Source organism: Mycteria americana, chromosome 25 (genome assembly GCF_035582795.1).
Source record: "Mycteria americana isolate JAX WOST 10 ecotype Jacksonville Zoo and Gardens chromosome 25, USCA_MyAme_1.0, whole genome shotgun sequence".
NCBI classification, from domain to species: Eukaryota; Metazoa; Chordata; class Aves; order Ciconiiformes; family Ciconiidae; genus Mycteria; species Mycteria americana.
The window spans coordinates 2,603,429-2,627,854 of record NC_134389.1 but is presented as its reverse complement, the minus strand read 5'-3'; the positions used below and the strand labels follow the sequence as shown (position 1 = coordinate 2,627,854).

Here is a 24,426-nt window from a genome sequence, read left to right as displayed (position 1 = left end):
GGTGGAGACGGTCTTGTTAGCGGTGCAGTCCGGCGGTGATGCACGCCGCAACGCTCTGCCTTCGAGGCAGCCGCATCGCCGTGCGGGGTCGGGATGGACGCTGGGACAGATGCCAGGACGGACGCCGGGACGGGCAGGGGTGAAACCCACGGGCTGCCCCCAGCCTCTGCCCCCCATACCCGACCGATGAGGTCACATCCTGCACCCGGCACTTTTGCGGCAAAAAGCGAGGGGCTGGGGAAAGCGCAGAGTGCCTGCTCAGCAAGGAGCGTCCCCCGTCCTAATTGGGAACAAATGTTCCCAGCCTGGTTGGGGTTTCCTCGCCGACTCAGAGCGAATTTTCCAGGGCTGCCGCTCTGCCTGCCCCTTCCCAGGGCAGCCCCTGGTCCCTCCTGACCGGTGGCATCGGTGGGGCAAAGCCCTTGGGACCTCAAACTCCTGGAAGGGGCAGGGGAGGAGGGAGAGGAGCAAGGCAGCAGCAGGGCACAGCCCTTATTAGACATCAGAGAATCCCCATCCCTGCCTGCAGCCCCACAGATGTCAGGGGCCTCCCAGTCCTTCCCATTGCCCCAGGCCCAGCCCCGGCAGCCGAGGGCATGGGAAGGGGTCCAGCCCCACGGGGACCCCGTCCAAGAGCCGCAGCCCCCGGCTGCAAGCGGTCCCCAGCTGCGTCGAGGCTGAAAGAGCCCTGATGCCCAGCTGTGCTTCCTCCTCCTCCTCCTCCTTCCCCCTCCAGCCCTGCTCAAAGCCACGTAGCAGCGTCTGCTGCGCACCCCGTGCCAAGCTCACCAGCACCCTGCCGGGCCCCCACCCTAGGGCAGCACGCACCGCCGGGGGCTGCGGGGCTGTGGCACCCCCAAACTTGCCGCCCCTACAAACCTCCGCTGCCACCAAATGTCCTCGCACAGGGATGGGGGGACACAGACATCCCCATCCCAGGGGGTCCTGACCCCGAGCATCCCCCGGGGACGTGGATGTCCCCACCCCGGGGGGATCCTGACCCCGAGCATCCCCCGGGGATGTGGATGTGCCCACTCCGAGGAGGGGGTCTCAACCCTGAGCATCCCCCGGGGACGTGGATGTCCCCACCCCGGGGGGATCCTGACCCCGAGCATCCCCCAGGGACATGGATGTCCCCACCCCGGGGGGATCCTGACCCCGAGCATCCCCTGGGGACGTGGATGTCCCCACCCCAGGTGGATCCTGACCCCAAGCATCCCCCGGGGACGTGGATGTCCCCACCCCGGGGGGATCCTGACCCCGAGCATCTCTCGGGGACGTGGATGTCCCCACCCCGGGGGGATCCTGACCCCGAGCATCCCCCAGGGACATGGATGTCCCCACCCCGGGGGGATCCTGACCCCGAGCATCCCCCAGGGACATGGATGTCCCCACCCCAGGGGGATCCTGACCCCGAGCATCCCCCGGGGACATGGATGTCCCCACCCCGGGGGGATCCTGACCCCGAGCATCCCCCGGGGACATGGATGTCCCCACCCCGGGGGGATCCTGACCCCAAGCATCCCCCGGGGACGTGGATGTCCCCACCCCGGGGGGATCCTGACCCTGAGCATCCCCTGGGGACACAGACATCCCTGTCCTGAGTGACTCCCAACCCTGAGCACCCCAGAGAAGGAAGGGGTGCACAGACATCCCCACCCCGGGGTCCCCCCCCCGGCTCCCCCAGGCAGGGAGATGCTGGGACCCCTCTACACCCCCCCGGGGATCCCGAGTCCTCTCTGGGCTGCAGGATTTGGGGTGTCCCACTGAACCCCAGTGCCGGCCGGGGGAGAGGGGACCAGGCACAACGGGGAAAGGCAAAGAAAGGCGTGAGGAGGAAGAGGGGAGCGAGGCCAGGGAGGAAGGAAACACTCCGTCCCCAGGCGCTTCCCGGCATAGCCGCGGGCACCGAGGGCCGCCTTGCGGCAGACACCAATATTGGGGGCCAGCTGCCCTCGGGCAGCCCTGGGGCACCCAGTCACCCCACGGGCACTCAACAGGAGGAGGAAATTGGGTGCCGGTGGAAAAACCGAGCAGGCAGCAGCGGGGACAGCCGGCTCCGGAGTGGACGTGCTGTAGAAACAAGGAGGAGGAGGAGGAGGATGAAGGCACATGGCAAGGCTCCATCGCCCCGCTGCCCGGAGCTCTGGGGACGTGGAGATGAATTACCCGACCTCAGCGCTCCCTGCGCTGCTTAATGGCATTTCAATCCTGGCTGCGAGAGGCAAACCAGAGCCAAACCAGAGCCGGGGCCGGGGAGCCAGACAGGATGTCTGGCCGGAGATGAGCCGGGAAGCCGATGCCTTCGGGGACCCCCCGAGCTGGGGCATCCCCCCGCCACCGGCCAGGCACCGAGACGGGACGCACCCAGGCAAAAACCCTCTCCCTGCCGTGCCGAGGAGGGGCCGGGGCCCCCCGTTATCGCCGCTCCCAGATGTGGGGGACACGGGGACCCCACCAGCTCCCGGCCCGGTGCCAGGCTGGAAGGAGCTCGGGGACGGCTCTGGGTGGCTCTGGGTGGCCTTTGCCAGCAGAGGGGACTGTTGCTTGTCTCTCCGGAGGAGCTCGCCTGGAGCCTGCCCTGCGGGACAGCTCGGGAGGGGACATTTACTCTTTTCCTCCTTGCCCTGGCCAGATAGAGCGGGGACCCTCCCGTGGGAAAACCACCCTCTCTCCGGGAGAGGGAGGACCAGGAGAAAAAGCTGGCAACAAGTCTCTCCCCAAATGATGTTTTCCTGCCTCTTTTGTTCACAGAAACCTCCCGAGCTTGAATTTTTAAACCTCCTCCCCTTGCCAGCCCGCTGGCCTCCCCCCAGATAAATCAGCTGGGGGGGGGGGGGAGGGATAAAAAAAAAGAGAGAAAATAAAAAATACTAATCCCCAAACGCTCCCTGCGAAGCGATTCATAACCCCACCGTGACGGCTCGGCCGTGCGGGTGAAAGCTGTGAATGAAACCAAATGTTGAGCCGGCATTTGCCAAGTTTCGGAGGCTGCCGGCGAAACCAGCGGCCAGCCACGGCCGCGAGTCCCCGTTGCACTCCCGGCTCCGCTCGGCGTCTCCCGCCGCGCACATCTGGAAAGAAAGAAGATTGCAGCTGGACACAGCTGGATGCGGCACCCCAAGGGGGGGTTGGCCGGGATGATGCCCTGTGCCCCCCGCCGTCCCCCCGAGGCAGTTTTCCCTATGCAAAGGGATGCCCGTATGGCCGGATCCGGGGCACCGGCTCAGCCGTGGCTTGTGCCGAGCCCAAAACTGCCCCGGCCACCAAGAGACCCTGGTGTCCCCGGTGCAGCCATCACCTCCCCGGGACTGTGAGACCCTCGACGGGCCCTGTCTGGGCTCCCCGTGCTGCTCCGAAACCCGGGGCCAGTGAGCTGCCGTGGAGGGCATCTGCCAACGGGCATCTGCCAACCCGCCCTGGGACATCTCCCAGCCTCCACGCCGAGCCCCACGGCAGCCCTCCAGCACCCCAGCACGGCGCTCGGGCTTTGGCAGGGGGATTTATTTTCCCAGCCGAGCCACGCCGGAGGGTGGGGGGGGATCCAACCCTTCAAGCCACCCTCCCAAAGTGCAAAGAAACACCTTGCCCTTCCCCAGGGCTGGGAAATCACGGCGGTGTTTGCCGGAGCAGGGCTCAGCCCTCCCGCAGCCGGCGTCGAGCCCACGTGGGCTGGAGCCAGCCCGGCCGCGGAAGAGTTAAGCCCCGCTGCTCGCCCGGGTCTCAGGGGCCTCCCACTCGCCCAGCGTGGAGTATGAATAGCTTCGCTCCCCTCCTCTCCCAGCCACTCGCTTCCCTCCCTGCCTTCCCTCTCCTCCAGAGCCCCGGCATCCTCCCCGGCATCCTCCAGCAGCGCCAGCGCCAGAGCCCCGGCATCCTCCGGCAGCACCGATGCTGAGCACGGAAAGTTTCACGGGGGCGAGAGCCCTGGGCGAGGAATCGCTGCAGATGTGGGACCTCAACAAGCGGCTGGAGGCGTACCTGGCCCGCGTGAAGTTCCTGGAGGAGGAAAACGAGGTGCTGCGAGCCGAAATCCAGAGCGCCAAGGGCAGCCCCGCCGGGGACTCGTGGCGGGCAAAGTACGAGGAGGAGCTGCGAGCCCTGCGGGATGCACTGGATCATGCCTTCAGGGAGAAGTGCACGGCCGAGCTGGCCAGGGACAACCTCTACGAGGAGGTCCAGCAGGTGAAAAGCAGGTGCCAGAAGGAGCAGGCAGCCCGAGAAGAAGCCAAGAAGCAGCTATCCTTGAGCAGGAAGGAGCTGGAGGAGGAGAGGAGAGCGCAGATCTGGCTGAAGGAGAGAGCCGTGCAGCTGGAGAAGGAGGTGGAAGCCTTGCTGGAGGTGCACGAGGAGGAGAAAGCGGGGCTGGACCAGGAGATCGCGAGCTTCTCGCAGAGCCTGGAGAGCTTCCGCTGCGCGCCGGTGGCTTTCCAGCCGGTGGAGGTGGAGGACTACTCCAAGAGGCTGTCGGAGATCTGGAAAGGGGCCGTGGAGACCTACAAGACGGAGGTGTCGCAGCTGGAGGGTTCCCTCTGCCAGGCCAAGGAGAACCTCTGGAAGGCGGTGGAGGACAACCAGCAGAGCCAGCTGCAGCTGCAGCACCTGGAGAAGGACCTGGCGGGGCTCAAAGCGCGGAAGGAGATGCTGGAGGAGAGCATGGCCCGGCAATGGCAGGAGCAGCGCGGGGAGGCAGAGAAGTTCCAGGTGAGTGGAGGCGGTGGGGAGGTGCCGGTCTCCTGGGGAGGGAGAGAGCGGGGTGCTGTGGGTGCCTGGGGGGTGCTGTGGGTGCCTGGGGGGTGCTCAGGGCACCCACCCCCTGCGAAGGGACCGGAGGGAGTGGAGAGGAGGAGGCAAGATGGAGGGAGCAAACCCCAGGGCAAGGACGGACGGTGGCCCTGGATGAGCTGCAGATGGAGAGGAAGCTGGGGAGGGCTGGAGGAAGAGCAGAGCAGCTCAGGGACATCCTTGTCCCCATCACAACAGGGACCCGGGGCCACCCCGCTGCAGGGGAGCAGCACCCAGACACCGGGTCCTCCCCCACCACCCTGCCCAGGCTCCTGCTCCACGTCCCGCTAGGTTCCAGCACCGGGGTCCCAGGGGAATGGCAGCCCCCGCCCGCTGCCCCCCCAGCGCTGGGTGCAGGCAGCAGGGTGCAGGCAGCAGAGTGCAGGCAGCAGAGTGCAGGCAGCGGGGGGGTCGTGGGGAGGATAAACTCCGACCGACTTCGCTGCAGCTGCAACCCGACAGCTGCAAAAGTAATTCAGCCGAGGGAGGTGGCGGGGCGGGGGGGGACAGGGCTGGAAATGCCGGGGACGGCGCGGATGCCGCCTGGGGAAGGGTCCCTCTTTGTTCCAGGTCCGGGGAACGGCCACGGGTGCTACGGAGCTGAGGGTGCCGCGGCCTCAGCCGCTCGCCCGAAAGATGCTTCTTTCCCACGCTGGCGTCCTGCAGTCCCAAATCCCCCCTGGTCTTTCTGGCAGCCGCCTCCCCTTCCCTTTTCAGCCTCGCTCCTCTCCTCGCCCCCCTCTCCCCATCCTCAACCCCCCCCCCCCCATGCTAAAAGCGAGTGCCCAGGACCCCTCTCCCCGCAGCATCCCGAGGGACGCTGGGTGCGAGAGCCACCTGCGTGGTCCCGTGTCTGGCAGGGACAGGCAGGGCTCAGGCAGGGCTGAGGCGTCCCTGACCCCCGTCCCCTGCTGCCCGCAGCTGGCGATGGAGGCCCTGGAGCAGGAGAAGCAGACCCTGCGGGTGCAGATCGCCCAGGTGCTGGAGGACAGGCAGCAGCTCATGCACCTCAAGATGTCCCTCAGCCTGGAAGTGGCCACCTACAGGTAAGGTCCCCGACGGGGACGGGGCTGGGGAGCAGCCGCTTCCCCGACACACCCGTGGGTAGGGACCCGGGGCCCAACCCTGCACCGCGGTGGGCGCAGGAGGGGTCTCGGGCACAAGGGGGTACAAGGGGGGGCTTGGGTACAAGGGGGGGGGTCTTGCGTAGGGGCAGCCCTGCGCCCCTCTTCCAGCCCTTCCAGATGGCCCCAGACAAAGGCAGGCTGCCAGGGGACTGGGGGGACAATTAGCATGAGAATAGGGGCTGTCCGGCCGAACGAGGGGCCTCCCCGGCAGAGCATGATGTCACCCAGCGCGGACACTAATCCTGGGGATGGGGGGGGGATGGGAGGGGAGACAGGAGCAAGGGGGGCTGCTCCGCTCCCCTCCGTCCCCCCCGTTGAGCTGGGACAGAGCAGCAAAACCATCCGTAGCCCCTTCGTGCCTCAGTTTCCCTGCAAAGCAGCCGCCGCAGCCCAGCGGGGCGTGCCGGGGTGCTGCTCCACTCGGCTCTCAGCGTGGTGCAGACGCCCACCCGCCCTGTAGCACCCACCCCGCTCCTCTCCTTGCAGGACGCTGCTAGAAGCAGAGAGCACCCGCTTACAAATGCCAGCCGGGGAATACAAGCTGGCCAACGGCTTGCGAGGTAAGGGAGCACCGGCACCGGCCCCGGCACCGCCACCGCGTCGCCCCGGGGGGGTTCAAGGGATGAGGCTCAATATAGACGCGAGCGTTTTCCTGGCAGCGGTTGCTCGGCCGTGATAGGAAGGTGCCAATGGTGGCCAGGACGCTCCTGGCACGGGGCTCGAAGCCGCCGCGGTGTAGATAAGGGCTTATCTGCTTCTTCGCCTCTTTTTTTAATTCCTCCCCTGCACGGGGAGGGCAGGAATGGATCCACATGCCCGGCGGGATCGCGGGCTGTTGCGACGAGTTGAGCATTTCTTTTTTCCTCCAAAAAAAAAAACCGACGAGGAAAGCCCGTCGCCTGCGCGCTGTCCCCAGCAGCAAGACCTGACTGCGGCTGCAGCCAGGCAGAGCATCGTCGCCGCACGGTGCCGAATCCCCCAGGAGCATCGGCATCGGCCGCACTCGAGCGAGGAATTTCCCACTTTCCGTGAAGGGGCTGTTTAAAAATAGGAGAGGAGGCAGCGGGCAGCGAGAGGCAGCCGGGCGGCAGGGGAGGGATGGGGGAGCCGCACGAGCGGCTTTTCGGCACGCTCACCACGCTCCCCCTCGCTCTTTGCAGATCTCAAGCTGGAGGTGAGCAGCGGCAGCAAGCTGGCACCGGCGAGTGCCGAGGCCAGGCGGCTGCTGCCCCGGGACCACCGAGCCAGCCCCTCCGTCTTCCCCAGGGCGGAGGGGAGGGGGCAGCCAGCAAAAGCCCAAAGTGACGCCCTGACACCCAAAAGCCAGAGCCCTGGTGCCAGGGAGCTCCAGAAAATCAGCTCGGTCCTCCATGCCGCGGCACCGCAGGCCGCCGGCACGGCCAGGGAGCCAAGTGCCCCCAGCCGCCCCACGCCGAGCCCCTCGCAGCCCAGCAAAGCTGCCCCTTCTCTCTCCCCTGACCCCCCCAGCCCTGTGCCACCGGAGCCGGGGAGCCCGGCGGGAGAGGGTCCTGCCTGGCCGGGGGGAGCCGGGGGTGAGACGAGCCAAGGGAAGGAGCACCCTCTGCCCGGAGCCGCGGTGGAGACCCACGACACCAGCGCCGAGCCCCCAGGAACCCGCAGCCTGCGGTTCCCAGCCCAGCTGGTCAGCGAGGCGCTGGAGGATGCTCTCAAGGAAATGAAAGACGATGCTCAGCCCAACGAAGAGCCCACGCTCAGCGCTGCACGGGCCCCCCAGGACGCCCATGCCCCCAGCCCCGTTCCCCCCATAGAGGCTTGCAGAGGGGCTGGGGAAGGGCAAGACCCCTCTGAGGACGCCGGGGATGGCGAAGCCCCCGAAGCGGAGGAGAGGGCTGGGGAAGCCATGCTGCAGGGGCTGGGTGCGGAGAGCAGCACTCTGCAGGACGGAGCCGCGTCCCTGCCAGGACAGCATCCCTGCGGCACAGCTTCTTCCCTAAGTGCCGGGGCGAGCCGGGAAGAAATGGGAGCGTGGGAGGAGGAGACACCCACCGCGCTGAGCCCGAGGGAACCAGAAGCCGTGCCCCAGGAAGAGGACACGAGTGGCCCTGGCCAGGTGGGGACCGGCCGGGAGGAGCCAGAGCAAGGGGAGGACGAGGCGGAGGCCCCAAGCACGGAGGCGTTGCACCCCTCGGAGGACGAGGAGGAGAGGGGACCCCGCAGCCCCTGCGGGGAGGGCAGCCATTTCCAGGGCGAAGGGATGGATGTGCGAGAAAGGGAGTCCCCACAAAGGGAAGTCGAAGCTGCTCATGCTGTCCTCGTGGAAAGCCACCCAGTTTTGCCCCCGGAAAGTCGCCTGGAAGAGGACCTTGTTGATGGAGAGCAGGAAAAGTTTGAGCATGGGGAAATGCCTGTGTGCGAGACGGATCTGGCTGCGGAGGAGGAAAAGGGGCAGGAGACATGCCCAGGGCAGGAGACGTGCCTGGAGCAGGAGCCCTCGAGCATCCCTGAGGCCATCCCAGCAGCAGAAGCTTCATCAGGGGCTGAAGAAGATGCCGTGGGAGGGGAAGACCCAGGCAGAGCAAAAGATGGTGAGGGAGAAAAGGGAGAGGCCAGTGGGGAGGCGTTGGGAGGAGAAGACCCCTGGGCAGGAGAGACTGCGGGACCTGAAGCCCTGGGGCAGGAGAGCGAAGCCCGGGAGGAGCCCGGGGACCTGCAGGAAAATGGCTTTGTGGAAGAGGTGCTGGAGCAGGAGGAGCTGGAGCCAGAGCCGGGACAGGAGCCCTGGGGTGGGAGGGACGATGGCAACAGCCAAAAGCCCAGGCCAGAGGACTGGGAGGTGACGGCAGAGGACATAGAGGGGGATCTGGGGACAGAAGAGCCAGCCTGGGCAGATGACACCCCGACAAGCGCAGGAGGGCTGGAAAGCGAAGAGAGAGACGGCACGTTGTCAGCAGAGCTGCAGGAAACCCAGGAGGATGACGAAGAAGATGCCGAGAGCCAGGGGATGAGCCAGCAGCAGCCACCGCCGGAGGCTGAGCCGGCCCCGGGGCTGGCCAGGGATGAGCAGGAGGGCACGGCGGGGCAACCCGCCTGGGCGCCCGCGGATGCCCCCGGGCGAGGGGACAGCCAGGAGCCGGCCGAGGCTCCGGAGGAGTCGTGGGAGGTGCAGGATGAGGATGCTGACGACGAGCTCGGCTCAGAGCCGGGACAGCCGGAGAGCAGCAGCACCGGCCCCACGGCACTTCAGCAGGGGCCAGGTGACGATGCGGAGAGCGGCGAGTCGGCGGAGGAGGATGCTGGGCGATCGGGAGAGCTGGAGCAGGCACCGGGGACGGGCAGGAGGGTGGAGCTGGAGGACACGCTGCCGGACAGCACGCCCTTGCACCTCTACGAAGGGGAGATGCTGGCTGTGGTTGCACCCAGCCAAAACCCTCCGGAGATTGAGGAGACCACAGAGACAGCCCCCGCATCCGAAATAGCTCCGGAGGATGAAGGATGGCTGGAAGGAAGGGACAAGCCGCCAACTCCGACCATGCCAGAGAGCTGCGAAGAGGAGGCAGGGAGGGAGGTAGCCCCTGTGGCAGAGGGTGCCGAGGAGGAGGAAGGCTATTTCATGGTCTCTGCTCCCAACCAAGAGGTGTCCAGCTCGGAGGAAGCTGAGATCTCCGAGGATTTTGAAGAAATTAAAGTTGAAGCAACCGAAGCCAGCACAGATGATCTGGAAGCTCCTGGAGAAGCGTCTCCGGTGCCGGAGGACGAAGGGCACTTTGAGGCGTTTGTTGGTGAAGCGGATGAAGACACGAAGATGCCCATGGAAGAACCTGAGATGCCAAAGGATGAGGATGAGAATGAGGACGATGCTGGGGGTTTTACTGCCGAGCTGGAGGAAGGTCCCGCTGTGCCCGAGGCAGATCCCGGCTCCCCCGGGGCCACGGGGCCGTTAGCAGGAGGTGCTGACGAGCCAGCCCAGGGTGCCGCAGGCTCCGGCACACATGAGGGACCGGGGTGCTCGGAAGGCTTGGCCACCAAATCAGTCGAGGAGCGCGATGGCACGGTGGAGCCGGAGAGCGATGCCAGCAGAGCCGAAATGTTCCCAGGTTGCAGCCTGGGGCTGGTGGGGCAGCAGGAGGAGGAGGAGGAAGAGGAGGAGGAGGAGGAGGAGGAGGAGGAGCGGGAGGAGGAGGACAAGCCCGGCACAGCTCACCACGACGTGGCCGAGCCCATCCCTCCGGCAGGGCTCCAGGCCCAGGTGATGCCGGTTTCTCCACTGCCTGACCAAGCGGAGCAGACACGGGATGAGCAGCCATCTGTGGAGGAGGAAGCACCGGACGGCGACAGCTCTCTCCCGGCTGGGGACGAGGAGCCCCCCGAGGCCGAGCCACCTCGGCCGGGCTCCGCACCGGAGCAGGGAGGTTTTCCGGAGATGATTAAAGCAAACCCAGAAGCGTCTGATCTCTCTGCAAAGGTGCCGGCGGACGTCATGAAAGACTCGGATATTTTGGAAATAGTCGAGCAAGCCCTGGAGTTCAACCAGGAGCTGGTGATGGGGGGGAGGGCGGCCGAGGGCGGGCAGCGGGATCCCGGTGAGACCGAGCTACCCCGGGACACCGGGGAAGACTCCTCGCCCGCCTCGTCCAGCGAGGAGGAGCCGACGGTGCAGGAGGCACCAGCGGATGCGGCACCGGGGCCGGAGGGTCTGATTCGGGCCAAGAACGGGCTGCACCGAGAGGCCAGCCTGGAGGACCTGGCCGAATTCACCGAGGAGGTGCTGAACGGCATTGCCGGCGTGCCGCCAGCACAGGAGTTCCCCACGGAAACGGCAGACCCCACCGCGGTGATGCCACCGCAGCCCCCTGCCCCCGGAGATGCCACCGCCGCCAAGCTGGCCGATGCCACCCTGCGTGGCAAGCACGGCGGGGCCGACACCGTCCCCGCGCCATCTCCTTTGGGGGATGACGTCTTGTGCCTCGCGCCCGACCAGCCGCCGGCGTGCCGGCTGAGAGCCGAGCAGGAGCCCTGGTCCTTGGGGGACGAGTGACGGTGGTGGGGGGGGGACCCCTCCAGTAGCCCCCTTCTTGCCAAAACCCAGCACCCTCACTTCGACCGCCCGCCCACCTAACGCTTCTCCGTCTCCTTACGATTTTTAACACATTCGTGTGGATTTTTTGCACCCCTTTTCAGAGTGAAGAAGCCACCAAGCTCCGTTCCTCCCCGCCAGCCCCTCAAATTTGCATGCTTGCTCTGGGACCCCAGCCTCATTTTGTGCCCCCTCTGGGTGGGTTGCCGTGGCTGTATTTAATTTAAACCTCATGTTTCCCCCTTCCCTCTGATCTCCCCCCTTCAGCCCCCCACCAGCACATCCACCCCGGGAAGCCCAGCTGGAGGCTGGGGACCCCCACACGCTGCACCCCAGGACCCGACGCCTCGGGGCGAGGGCACCCCGGGGGTCCCCAGCCCCGACCCACCGATGCTCGCGGGGCTGACCCACGCCGGATGTATTCGCTGCCTTGACGTTAATTTAATAAAGCCTCGTCCTCCTGCTTGGACCCGCTGCAGCCCGGCTTCTCCTCGTTCCCGTGGCCGGGTGGGTCTGGGGGGGACGGGAGGGGAAGGGGCAGCAGCCCCGGGTGGGTCTGGGGGGGACGGGAGGGGAAGGGGCAGCAGCCCCGGGGCAGGGCTGGGGGGGTTGCACTTCCATCTGGTTGCACCGGGGCCGTCCATCAGCGCGGGTTGGGGACAAGGGTCCCCAGGACAACGCTCACCCATCCCTGGGGCAATGTACCCCCCGCCCCGGGGCGATGCTCCCCCATCCCCAGGGCCCCATGAATGCTGCTCAGGGCTCGCTGCTTGGCCGGCCACTTCCCCGACCGCCTGCCAGCCCACCCCATCCCCGTGCCAGCGCCTTCAGCAATGAGCCAGCAAAACCGGCCGCTGTTCCTGCCCGGAGCGGGCAGGCTGCCCGCGGGGCGGCGTGCGGCCACCCGGCCCCGGGAGCCGCCGGCTACCCCGAGCATCGTGGCGGGGACCCCGTCACCCCGGCGGCGGCGGCTTTGCCCCTTCTCCCAAAGGGTGCTGGGCTGCTAAGGGGGGCTGCAAGGAGCCAAGGGGGCTCAATCGCCCCGTTGTGCGGCCGGGCGTGGGGACGGCGCGGGAAGAGCCACGTTAAGTCAGCCTCCGGCCAGAGAATGGGCTCCTTTATGCCGGGCAAAAGGCTGAGTCACCCCGGGCAAGGGGACGAGGGGACCCGGGCGGCCACGGCATCCCTGGGGACCGACAGCCTCGCACCCACGGGTGCGCTCAGCGTCGCTGCTTGGGTGCTCGGGGACGGGCCGCCCGCCCGGCTGGCCCCGCTGCTCACCCACGCGCCGGATTTAGCCCGGCCGTCCCCGTGCCAGTGCCCGGGGATGCTCGGAGCCAGGGACCGATAAGGAGCCGACATTTATCTGCCTTCCTCCACGCGAAGCCCCTGGCCCCCTCCCCTGCCCGAAGGCGACGGTTTCCTTTTAAGGCTAAACTCCAACGGATCCAAACACCGTAATAAAAAAAAAAATAACCCCTCCGATTAGTTTAATCAGGCGCTGAGCCTGCGTTCAATCAGCCCTTGGCCCAAAGGCACCCCTCCGACGAGGCCTGGGCAGCGTCAGCCCGGCAGCGGCCGATGGCAGCTCCGGTAACCCCCCACCCCCCGAGCCCCCCCCGTGTCCCCTGGAGCGGTCCCCCGAAAGCGGGGGCTGCCCGGACAACGGGGTCCCCGGGGCGAGGAGGGGCGGTGGCGGGATGCTGCGGAGGAGATGGCGGCGGGCGAGGAGCTTCGCAAGGCGGGGGGTGGCATTCCTCCCGAAATTAATCCACATTCCAGCCGGTGCTGACAAAGCGACGAGGGGGGACAGATGGCTGGGGGGGGGAGGGGGAGCCCCTTCCTCACCCCGAGGAGGAGGAGGAGGAGGAGGATGGGACGAGGCTGCCGAGGGCTGGGGGTCACCCGGTGGGGTGGGGACAGCTGCCGGGCGCTTTGCAAACCCCGGGGGCTGCAGCCCGGAGAGCAAAACCCCGGCGAGGCTCAGCTGCGGGCTGTGAGAAATGCACGGACAAGCGTGCGTCGATGGGACCGAGCGTGTCCCCAACGGGACCGAGAGTGTCCCCAATGGGACTGAGCGTGTCCCCAACGGGACCAAGAGTGTCCCCGATGGGACTGAGCGTGTCCCCGATGGGACCAAGAGTGTCCCCGATGGGACTGAGCATGTCCCCAACGGGACCGAGAGTGTTCCCAATGGGACCGAGAGCGTCCCCGATGGGACCAAGCATGTCCTCGATGGGACCAAGAGTGTCCTCAATGGGACCAAGCATGTCCTCGATGGGACCGAGAGTGTCCCCAATGGGACTGAGTGTGTCCCCGATGGGACCAAGCGTGTCCTTGATGGGACCAAGAGTGTCCCCAATGGAACTGAGGGTGTCCCTGATGGGACCGAGAGTGTCCCCAATGGGACTGAGGGTGTCCCCGATGGGGCCAAGTGTGTCCCTGATGGGACCGAGAGTGTCCCCAATGGGACTGAGGGTGTCCCTGATGGGACCAAGCGTGTCCCCAATGGGACCAAGCGTGTCCCCGATGGGACCGAGCATGCCCGGGTCCCCCCATGCCTGACCCCAGCGTGGGGCCGCAGCTCGGACACCGACCAAGCACCCCCCCCCAGACCAAAAGCCACCGGCCCGAACCGGAGGCTGCCGGACCCCGTGGGCAGCACCCTCCCGGTTCCGCCCCGCCAGCCCAGCCCACGCCATCCGATTTTGGGGACCACGCAGCTTCTGGGGGCCGGAAAGAGAAAGTGGAGGTGCCCAACCTCGCACCCGAAACCTGCTCGCGCGCCCGGATGGAAGCACCGTGCCGGTGCATGCGCGCGTGCAAAAAAGGGCAGGTGGGGTGCGGGGGGTCCCGGGGGGCCGTGGCCGTGGCGGGGGGGGGGCTGCGTGGGGCTGGCCGGCCTGGTGCTTTAAGAGCCCCCCGGAGCCCCCCACGGCCTGGCCCCCCGCCAGCCGGGGAAGGGTTTTGTTTCCTTTAAGGCTGGGCGAGAGGGGGATTTCAATGGAGCCCACACAAAAACTCCCTGTGGGGTGAGCCTGCGCCGGGACGGGGAGCGGGGGGGGGCGACGAGGCAGGATGACCTCAGCGATGACTTCATTCCGCTCTCAGCTCCCAAAAATCATGGGAACCTTATAAGGAAAGGACTAAAAATACAGCCCGAGGGGCGCGGGCAGCCCCCGCTTCCCCTCCCCAAAATGAGCCCTTGGGGATGCTAAATGCGGGCAAGCAGGAGCCACGCTGAGGCCACCAGTGCCCCGGGGCTGTCCCCAAGGGGGGTGTACGATGGGGACAATGGATGGGGACCCAAAAACCCCCACGGGAGAGGTGGGCTGGTCCCCCACGGAAGAACCAGGGAAGGGATGTGGGCAGTGGGTGTCCCCCAGCGAGGCATCGCCGTCCCCGGCCAGCACCGTCCCTTCCCGCAACACCCCCGGGGACGTGCCGGGCGGGGGGGTCACTCGGCCACCCCCTCGCCCGCCCTTCACCCAGGTCAGACACCCCCCGGGAATAGCTCCTGCCAGCTATAATAAGCTCTGTCCCGGTTTCGGGGGCTCGCCCAGCTGCCGGGTCGTGACCCCCCTGGCAACGCCGCGACAGCTGCTGCCAAATCGGGGCGGCACGGATGCCTGCGGCCAAGCCCCGCGGCAGGAGCCCCGCCGGGAATGCGCGCCTGGGGCCGTCCGTCAGCACCGGGGAGGATGATGGGGTCCCCGGGACAACGCTCCCCATCTCTATGCACCCCCCTGGGGCGATGCACCCCCCCCCCCCCGCCCCACGCCGGGTCCCACACTCCCAGCCTGACCCCCATCCCCGCACCGTTACCTCCCCAAAACGCTTCTTTGCACCCAAACGGTTGGGGGAAGACGGGGGAAACGTGGCACCCACCCAACCCACCGCCAACCAGCACCCCAAGAGCCCCTTCCTCCTCCCCAGACCCGGTAAACGCAGCCCCAGCAGCGCCGCGGACGGCCCCAGCGCCCGTAAACGTGGCACGGGATGCGGCACGCGGCCCATCCTTAAGTCGGGGTGCGGCGTAGGAGCAGTACGGGAAAAGGGCTGTGGCGTGGGAAGCAGCCCGGCCGGCTCCCGACACGTGCGTGCCGGCGCCGTGCCTCAGTTTCCCTTCTCATCCAGCCTGCCACGGGCCTCCCGCGAATGGAAAGGGGTTGAGCCAGCGATGGGGAGAGGGGAAGGGCTCGCAGGGCACCCCACCGCCCCGGAGCACCCGGCTGCACCCACCCCACGTGAGCTGTGGGGCATCTGGGACGGGGAGCAGCAGGCGCAGGAGGTGACTCACCCCCGGACACGGCAGCCGGAGGAAACGCCGACAAAGCAGCTCCTTCCTCGTGGCACAGCCGGTCCCCGCCGTGCAGGTGGCACCGGGACAAACAGGGCTGTGTCCACCCCCCCCGCACACCCCCCCCCCCTCACCCCGGCGTTGGATCCGAACCCCGGGGCCAAACCTGCCACGGACAAACGGGGCCGAGCCCCCGTGGATCCAGACCTGGTGCCCGCTGGAGGTTTGGGGCACGGTGCCAGGCGAGGGTCACGGCGTTGGGGACAGGATGTGACCGCGGCCGGCCCTGAGTCACCGCGAGCAGCTGATGCTGGAGCCGGCCCCGGGAAGGGGCAGGAAGGGGCAGGAAGGTCCCTTGGCTCCAGCGCTCCTTGCCCCAAACGGCAGCCCCAGCGCGACCGGGCACCCCCTGCCCAGTTTGGGGACCCCGTTCCCAGCTTGGAGACCCCCTGCCCAGTTTGGGAACCCCGTTCCCAGCTTGGAGACCCCCTGCCCAGTTTGAGGGACCCTGTTCCCAGCTTGGGGAACACATGCCCAGTTTGGGGACCCCGTTCCCAGCTCGAGGACCACGTGCCCAGTTTGGAGACCCCCTGCCCAGTACGGGAACCCCGTTCCCAGCTTGGAGACCCCCTGCCCAGTTTGAGGACCCCCTGCCCAGCTTGGGGACCACATGCCCAGTTTGGAGACCCCTTGCCCAGTTTGAGGGACCCTGTTCCCAGCTTGGGGAACAGATGCCCAGTTTGGGGACTCCGTTCCCAGCTCGAGGACCACATGCCCAGTTTGGAGACCCCCTGCCCAGTTTGGGGACCCCGTTCCCAGCTTGGGGACCACATGCCCAGTTTGGAGACCCCCTGCCCAGTTTGAGGGACCCTGTTCCCAGCTTGGGGAACACATGCCCAGTTTGGAGGCCCCGTTCCCAGCTTGGGGAACACATGCCCAGTTTGGAGACCCCCTGCCCAGTTTGGGGACCCCATGCCCAGCCTGGGGACCCCGTTCCCAGCTTGGGGACCACATGCCCAGTTTGGAGACCCCCTGCCCAGTTTGGGGACCCTGTTCCCAGCTCAAGGACCACATGCCCAGTTTGGAGACCCCCTGCCCAGTTTGGAGACCCCCTGCCCACTTTGGAGACCCCGTTCCCAGTTTGGGGACCACATGCCCAGTTTGGAGACCCCCCTGCCCACTTTGGAGACTGCGTGCCCGCTTTGGGGACCCCGTTCCCACTTTGGGGACCTCCTTCCCAGTTTGGGGCCCCCACGTTGGACCCCACTCCCAGCCCCTCGCCATCGATCGGCCAACGGCAGCAGCTTCTCGCAGGAATTTGGACCAAATCCCCCCCCCGCCCCCCCCCCCCCCCGGGCAGGTGGGATGGGGGTCACTGAAACCCCAGCGGGGCGACAACTGCCCGGTGGGGTTGGGTTTCGGGGGGGGGGGGGGGTGGTGGGAGATTTATCACCTCCAGACTCATGGAACCCCCCCCGGCATTTCCCGGGGCGCTGCTGCCGCCCCCCGGCACAGCTCTGGGGGGCTGGGGCAGCCCCACGGGAGCCGGAGAGGGGCCCGGCTGCTTGTCCAAACATGGCCAGTGATTTCGGAGGCCGACACCAGAGCTGGCTCGAAGGATGGCGGAGGGGTGGCCACTGGGGGGGGGGGGGGGGGCACCCTGCACATCCCAAACCCCACTGTGACCCCGACAGCACCACCCCAGCGCCTTCCTCCTCCTCCTCCTCCTCCCAGGGACCCCCGGCTGGACCCTGGGGGCCAGCCCGGCTCCCCGGGGCAGGACTGAGCCCAAAGCCACCCAGGGAGGACACGGCTGGTGCCCGGGGGCGGCGGGGGGAGCCCACCGGGGAGCCGGCCCCGGGCCTGGGGGGCCACGGAAATGCTTTTTCCCTGAGCCAGCCCCGGCGATGGGAGAAGCGGGAAGGAAAGGCCCTGACACCCCCCCCCCCCGCTGCAGGTGGCCGAGGGGAGCCGGGGGGTCCCGGCCCCTCGGGGAAGACCCCAGCCCCCCGGTTCCCCTCCGCCCCCCGGCCAAGCCCACCCGCCCGGCCGAGAAACGCCTTAGCCCCCCAAAAGCAGCCAAGCCCAGGAGGGCAACACCCCACAGCCCGGTGCTCCCTGCCTGCTCCTGGCAGCCCCTCCAAACACGGGGACACGCGACCCCCCCCCCCCCAAACCCCTCCCTGCTGTTGGCAGCCCCCCCCCCCCCAAAAAAAGCCTATTTAGGGAGGGGGGACACAACCAGGCATCTCCCCAGAAAGGCTCCCGGCTGGGGGCACTGCCAGGGAGGCCCAGCACACCCCCAAAAAGCCTCTCCCCGTTGGGGGGCACCAGGCAGGAGAGGGTACACAGCCCCCCCCCCAGCCCCCCCACTCCGCACCCCCCCACCCCCCCCCCGGAGCCCCGGCCCCGCAGGATCGGGCCCCGCCGGATCGGGCCCCGCCGGATGGGGCCCCGCGGGGGCGGGATCGGGCCCGCCGCGCTCCACGCCGCCCCCTGCAGGACGGCCGCGGCGTTCGGAATTCCCACTCTTTCCTCTGATTGGCCACCCGCTTCGAACCAATGAGAGAGGAGTTGTCTGTCGGGGAGGCGGACCCGGCAGATATCGTAGCCAATCGAAAGCCGGAAAGGCGTTCCGCCTCCCGAACCGGCCAGGAAGAGCCAGCAACCAATGAGAATCGGGGCGGGGTGGAAGGGGCGAGGCGGTGGGCGGGCGGCTGAGTGAGTCGGGGCCAATGGGCGCGGCGCGAGGGGCGGAGGGGGCGGTCCCCGCGGGGCCGTTCCCAGCCAATGGGAAGCGCGGGGGGCGGATCCCCGGCTTCCAGAGAGTTCGGAGACGGGTAGCGGAGCGGCGGCGGCGGTGAGTGGGGGCGGCCCCGGCCCCCCGGGACCCCCGGGCCCTCCCCGGGCCCCCCCGGGCCTGACACCCCGCTCCCTGCCCGCCCGCGGCGGCAGGGACCGGCCCGGTCCTGGGGGGACCCTCGGGAGCGGGGCCGGGCCCGGTCCTGGGGCGCCGGGGCCTGTCAGCAGAGGGGACCCGGCCTCCCCCTGCCCTGACCCGGCCGGGGAGGGAGAGGGGAACGGCACCCCCCACCCCCCCCCCCCCCCGTGGGGTGTCTCCTCGGGGTGCCCCCCTGCCACGGCGGGGCCCTGCCCCACGGGACCGGCTTTGGGCCCCCCCCCCCCCATCGCGGTGGGGTGCCCCGTGGGGGGTGCTGGCGGCCCCCACGCGCGGCCCGCGCTGTCGCGTCCTGGGGACCGGGATGTCACATCGGACACCGCGACAGTCCCCCCACCCCCGGCCCAGCGGCTGCCCCGTATCCCCGGGGGGGGGGGGGGCTCGGAGGTGCCCGGGCGGGAGGGGACGCCAGCCCCGAAGTCCCCGGGTTGGACGTGGGGACCAGCCGGGGCCACGCGGGACGGATCCAGCCCCGGCCCCGGGGGGCTGCCAGCCCCGGGGGGGGACCGATCCGGTGGCGTTTCTCAGGAGGAGCCACTTATTTACCTCCTGCCGGGGGAGCCCGGAGCAGGCTGGGTGCAGGAGGATGGGCACTTCCCCGTGTCCCGTCCCGTCTCCCCGTGTCACAAGATAAACACGTCCACACCCCGCGTGGGGCTTATCGGCTCCCGGCACATTGCCCGGTGCAGGGGGTGAGCGGCTGGGCCACGGGACGGGGGAGCTTCCGCCACCCCGCGCCCCACAGGATGTTGCTGGTGTGGGGAAACTGAGGCAGGGCTGTGCGAGCTTGGGTGCAGGATGGCTCCGCGGGGAGAAGAGGGATAAAAACCCTTGGTGAGTCCCACGGGTGGGGGGTCCTGGGGCAGGGAGGGGTGTCGTGGAACGGAGAGGGGTCCCGGGCCGGGGCTCACGGCTCTCTCCTCTCACAGCACATCAGCAGCGAGGAAGATGGTGAAGGAGACGGGATACTACGACCTGCTGGGTGTGCGGCCGGGAGCCAGCCTGGACGAGATCAAGCGGGCGTACCGGCGCCTGGCACTGCGCTACCACCCCGACAAGAACCCCAGCGAGGGTGAGCGGGTAGGTGCAGCCCCCCCCCGGCCCCCCACCCCACTCGCTTCCCCCTTGCCTCACCCACTTCTCTCCCCTCCCCAGTTCAAGCAGATCTCCCAAGCCTATGAGGTGCTGTCGGACGCCCACAAACGGGCTCTCTACGACCGCGGCGGGGAGCGGGCCATGAAGGAGGGCGGCCTGGGGAGCCGAGGAGGAAGCGGCGGATTCGGCTCCCCCATGGACATCTTCGACCTCTTCTTCGGCGGGGGAGTGCGGATGCGTGGCCGGGCGGACAGGCGAGGTACCGGGGGACGAAGGACCCGCCGGGACCCCGGGTGCTGGGAGGGGATTGACGCCCAGTCACGGTGCGGTGCTGGCTCACGGGGGGCACCGGGATGCGGTTGGCAGCCCACGGGCCACCTCTCTCCCCGCGGTGCACAGCCTGACACGGTTCCTCGTCATCCTCATTACTTTCTCCATCTGCCCCTCTTCAAAGGGCCCTTCCCTGTCCCTGTCCCAGCTTTCCCCTGCCATCCCCGGGGCTGGGGCTGAGTCAGCCCAGCGCTGCCCTCGGCTCCCCGCGAGCCCCGGGGGGAGGCTGCAGCAAGATGCAGGGCGTGCAGGGCTGCTCCGGTGACTCTACGGATGCTTTTGGCCTGGGTCACTGGGAGAGGGTGACTCGCCACGGCGTTTCTTGCTGAAGTGGCACGATTTAATAGCAGGGCAATTAGGAGGCCAAGGGGAGCGTCTCGGCGACTCTAGGCAGAGCCTCTCCAGCCGGGTTGAGGAAGGCCCTGGGGTAGGAGCCGTGCCCGACCCACGCTGGGGACAACTGGCAGGATCCGGGCTCGGAGGCGCGAGGAGATCCCTGCTGGAGGTTCCTCTGAGCCCTCACGCCGAGCCTGGCTTAAAGCTGTTCCCGTTCCTGCCGCCGTCCCCCAGGACTGGCTCTGGAGGGAAGCTGTCAGCCACCGCTCCCCGTGGAGAACCGGTGATGCCGAGCCGCAGCGGCCGGCATCCATCTGGTCGTGGCTCGGGGAGTGGCGTGCGACCGGGCGCTGATCTGGGCTCTCCCCTCCCTCCGTCCGTCCAGGGAAGACGGTGGTGCACCAGCTCTCGGTGTCGCTGGAGGACCTCTACAACGGCACCACGCGCAAGCTGTCCCTGCAGAAGAACATCATCTGTAGGAAATGCGGAGGTGAGTGCCGGAGGGGCCGGGCCGCAGCGTGCCCCGGGGGGTCCTCCCCAACGCCGCAGCCCGGTCGCTCACCCCTCTGCCTCCCCTCGCCGCAGGCTGCGGGGTGCGGGAGGGTGCCCAGAGGAGGTGCCCCAAGTGCCACGGCTCGGGCATGGAGGTTCGCATCCACCAGCTGGGGCCCAGCATGATCCAGCAGATCCAGACGGTGTGCTCCCAGTGCCAGGGCCAGGGCGAGTGGATCCGGCCTCGGGACTGCTGCCTCACCTGCAACGGCCGCAAGGTCGTGCGGGAGAAGAAGATCCTCAGCGTTCACCTGGATAAAGGTGAGACAGGACCGCGTGGGGAGAGCGGGGTCACCCCCGAAATGCCCCCCGCGCCCTGAGCTCTCCCCGCGCGCCCCGCAGGCATGAAGGACGGGCAGAAGATCACCTTCCATGAGGAAGGGGACCAAGTTCCCGGCTTGGAGCCCGGGGACATCATCATCGTCCTGGATCAGAAGGAGCACCCCGTTTTCCGACGCAGCGGTGACGACCTCATCGTCAAGAGGGAGATCAGCCTGGCAGACGCCCTGTGCGGCTGCCGACAGGTCATCCGCACCCTGGACAACAGGACCCTGCTCATCTCCTCCCAGCCAGGTGGGGTGGGACGGGGTTGGGGTGCTCCGGGATACCCCTGCAACGAGCCGGGAGGGCGCTAGGAGCTGCCAGGCGCAGCGAGGTGACACCGATCTCTGTCTCAGGTGACGTTATCCGACCCGGAGACCTGAAGTGCGTCCCCAACGAGGGGATGCCCGTCTATAGGAGCCCCTTCCAGAAGGGAAAACTCATCCTGCAGTTCCAGGTGAGGAGCCGGGGCCGGGCAGGAGCCGGTGTCCCCCATCTTCCGGGGTCCCCGTGCGTCCATCCCGCGCCTCCACGTCCCCTGTCCCCTCGCAGGTGAAGTTCCCCGAGCCCGGCTGGCTCCCCACCGACCGCCTGCGCCAGCTCCAGGCCTTCTTCCCGCCCCAGGAGGAGGTGATGGCCACCGAGGACACGGAGGAAGTGGAGCTCAGCGACTACACGTCCCACGGCGGGTCCGGCCGACGGCCCTACACCGGCGAAGCCTACCACGAAGACGACTTCGAGGACGGCACGCGCCAACACGTCCAGTGCCAGACCTCGTAGCCGGGGGCGAGGGGGACCGGAGCCCCCCCACGGGCGGCAGCCGGGCTCGTCCCACGGGGTCGCGGGGCAGGGCTGGGGCCGCTCGGCGGGGAAGGGGGCTCGGAGAGCCGTCACGTTCAGGGATGTACATAGGTCGCCTTTCCGACAGCACTTAACCTCCCTCGCCCCCCTCCCCGGGGAGCCAGGCGCGGGGCTGCCCCCCTTTGGGGGTCCCCCACACCCTCCCGCCGAGGGGAGAGGCCGGGGACGAGGCCCCTCTTTGACCTGCCCTCGAGAGGAGACAGACCCTCCCTCCGGCTCCATCTCCGTGGCGGCAGAGGAGCCGCCGCCGCCGCCGCTGCTGCTGCGCTGGCCGTGGGCTTGGTGGCCGGATCCAGCCGTTGGTAGCCCAGCGGGACAGCACAGCCCTGGACTGATGACCGGCCGGGGGGGGGGGGGGGGACACGGATGACCTCGCCCCCTGCCTCAGTTTCCCCATCTGCGGTCCGGTGGGACAAAGCCTCCGCGGGAGCCGATTTGGGGAGGACGGGAACTGGCCGGCTCAGCCGCTGTCCCCCGCCGGGGTCCCTGCCACTGCCCCATGGTGCCACCGGCCCCACGCCGCGGGGTGCCGCTGCCCGGGCCCCCCGAGGTCCCTTGCTTTGCCCGTTTCTTTCCTTGCTGGGAGCCTGGGTCAGGCCTGGGGAGCGGAGGGGGTTTCTCTTTTCTCTTTGCACAAAACAGAAGGGGGTTGGGGGGGGGGGGACACCCGTCCCTTTAATTTATTTTTGGAAGGATTTTAAAAATTTTTCTTTTTTTTCTTTTTTTTTTTTTTTTTTTTTTTGGGAGACTTTGTACACGGCATTAAAAGCAAATCCCGAGTCGGAGTGGCTGCGTGTTCCCGCAGCGGGGCCGTGCTCCCCGCGGAGAGGCCGGTGGCGTGCGGGTGGTGACTCCTGCTCCCCGCTTTGATCTGCCGGGCGTGCCTCAGTTTCCCCAGCTTTGCACAACAGCGAGGTGACCCGCAGGGCTCGGCCGGGGCCGGGAGCCAGGTCCTGCCCTCCCGGCCTGGGCATTTCCCCCCCCCCCCCCCCCCTTCACCTCCTCCTCCCGGTGAGCTCCGGCTGCCAAAGCTCCGGGGCGGAGGACGCGGACCCCTGAGGTCCATGGCTGCCCAGGCAGGGTCCAGACCCCCCCCTCACCCCATCTTCCCATCCCTGCCCCCCCCTCACCCCGTTTCATCACCCCCAGAGCCCCTTCTCCCACCCCCAGACCCCCCCTCACCCCCTTATTACCCTCCCTGGACCCTTCACATCATCTCGGCATCCCTGGAGCCCCTCACGATGGAGGCAGACCCCCCCCCCCCCCCCCAAACAAGCTCAGCCCCCCCCCCCCTCCAGCCCTGCACTCACCCCATGGGAGGGCACACGATTGAGTGGGGGGCTCCAGGCTCCCGGCCCCCAAAAACACTGGGGGTCAAGCTGCACCCCATGAAACACCCCACAGCCCCCTTCTACATGCAGCCGCCTGCCGAGACGCCCCCCCCCCCCCCTTTCTGTGCATGAGGATGGGAGTGGGACCCCGCAGCCCCTCACCCATGGGGACCCCCAGCCTGGGAGGGGGGGGGGCTGCAGCTGGACCCCCCGCTTCCATGCCGGGGCCCAGGAAAGCGTCCGGCGCCAGATGTGGCTGGAAGGCGGGGGGGGGGGGGGAAGAAGAGGAGGAGGAGGCCGAGAACAATGCTGGCCGGCTGCCAGCCGCAGGGGGAGCGAGGCGGGGGGCTCCCTCTGTGCCCCCCCGCCCCACGGCCCCCAGGCCGGAGGGCAGCGGGGTGCCCCGCCAGCGGGGCGAGCTGGGGCGAGGGGATGGGGCGAACCCGCACGGGAGGTGACGGTCACCCCCGTCACCCCCCAGCAAAGGCTTGGCTGTCCCCTCCCAGAGCTGACGGCGCTTTCGGGGAGCCACCCTGCTCGCCCAGTTGTGCCATCGGCCATCGCTGGCCCGCGCGGGCGCCCACGAGGACGGGCGCGTCGCCCCGCGTCGGACGGGGACACCCCCGAGACGAGGGTCCCCTCCTGTCGCGCCCGGTGCGAAGCACCGCGTCCCCAGGGAAGGGGACCCCGCCGGTGGGACCCCCCCAGCCGGTCTCTGCCCACGCCGCCGGGCCTGGGCAAGGCCACGCTGCTGCCATGTGCCAGAGCCCGTCCGGGCAGGTGGCCCCGCTGCTGACTCACGGACGCGCCCTGTGCCCTCGGCACGGCGCTGGCATCGCCGCGGCCGCAGAGCCGGTGACCCACCCAGAAACCCCCTTTCCAGGGAGCAGAAAAGGGGGGGGGGGCTGAGGGATGAAGACTCCCCCCCCCCCCCAAGCTTGGCACTTCCCCGGCCCCCCGGGCTCGTCAGCCGGGCCCCATAACGAGCCGGTACGGGAAGGGGGGGCTTTGCTGGGCGGTCTGGCAGCCGGCCCGGACCCCCGCACCCCTCGGGACCATCCAGGGTGGGCACCGACCCGGGGAGCAGCCGGCCCGGAGGGTGCTGGGGGTGGTGGAGGGGGTGCCCCCAGCCCCGGGGGGGTGCGGGTGGGGAGGGCAGGAGCTCGGCCCCCCGCTTGCAGCGGCATTAGGGGGGTCCAGCCAGGTGGGGTGGGGGGGTCCCAGCTCAGCTGGAGCCGTTTCAGCCCCCTCCCAGCACCGTGGGGCTGGAGGAGGGGGGGGTCTGTGTTACTCCTCCAACCCAGCTAAGCCCCCCCCCCGAGCCAGGAGCCCCCCCTGCCCCAGCATCCCAGCCCGGTGGAGGGGGATGTCCC

General features: G+C 68.6%; 2 protein-coding genes across 4 annotated transcripts; both read left to right on the top strand.

Annotated features, from left to right (window-relative positions):
- The first annotated feature begins 3,785 nt into the window (after positions 1-3,785).
- Positions 3,786-11,404, top strand: NES (nestin). Its single transcript, XM_075525054.1, has 4 exons — positions 3,786-4,704; positions 5,707-5,831; positions 6,399-6,472; positions 7,073-11,404. Exons 1-4 carry the CDS (start codon positions 3,892-3,894, stop codon positions 10,927-10,929), a joined length of 4,869 nt encoding a protein of 1,622 aa, XP_075381169.1. The 5' UTR covers positions 3,786-3,891; the 3' UTR covers positions 10,930-11,404.
- A 6,666-nt stretch (positions 11,405-18,070) lies between these two features.
- Positions 18,071-22,507, top strand: LOC142420757 (dnaJ homolog subfamily A member 1-like). 3 transcript variants are annotated; one of them, XM_075524977.1, is made up of 8 exons: positions 18,071-18,128; positions 19,157-19,307; positions 19,383-19,581; positions 20,374-20,478; positions 20,574-20,801; positions 20,883-21,113; positions 21,218-21,318; positions 21,414-22,507. In XM_075524977.1, exons 2-8 carry the CDS (start codon positions 19,176-19,178, stop codon positions 21,639-21,641), a joined length of 1,224 nt encoding a protein of 407 aa, XP_075381092.1. In that variant the 5' UTR covers positions 18,071-18,128; positions 19,157-19,175; the 3' UTR covers positions 21,642-22,507. The 3 variants fall into 3 exon arrangements, with proteins under 3 accessions (XP_075381092.1, XP_075381090.1, XP_075381091.1); XM_075524975.1 differs by having other exon boundaries at positions 19,157-19,581; XM_075524976.1 differs by lacking the exon at positions 18,071-18,128 and adding an exon at positions 18,434-19,061 and having other exon boundaries at positions 19,157-19,581.
- Positions 22,508-24,426: the final 1,919 nt, after the last annotated feature.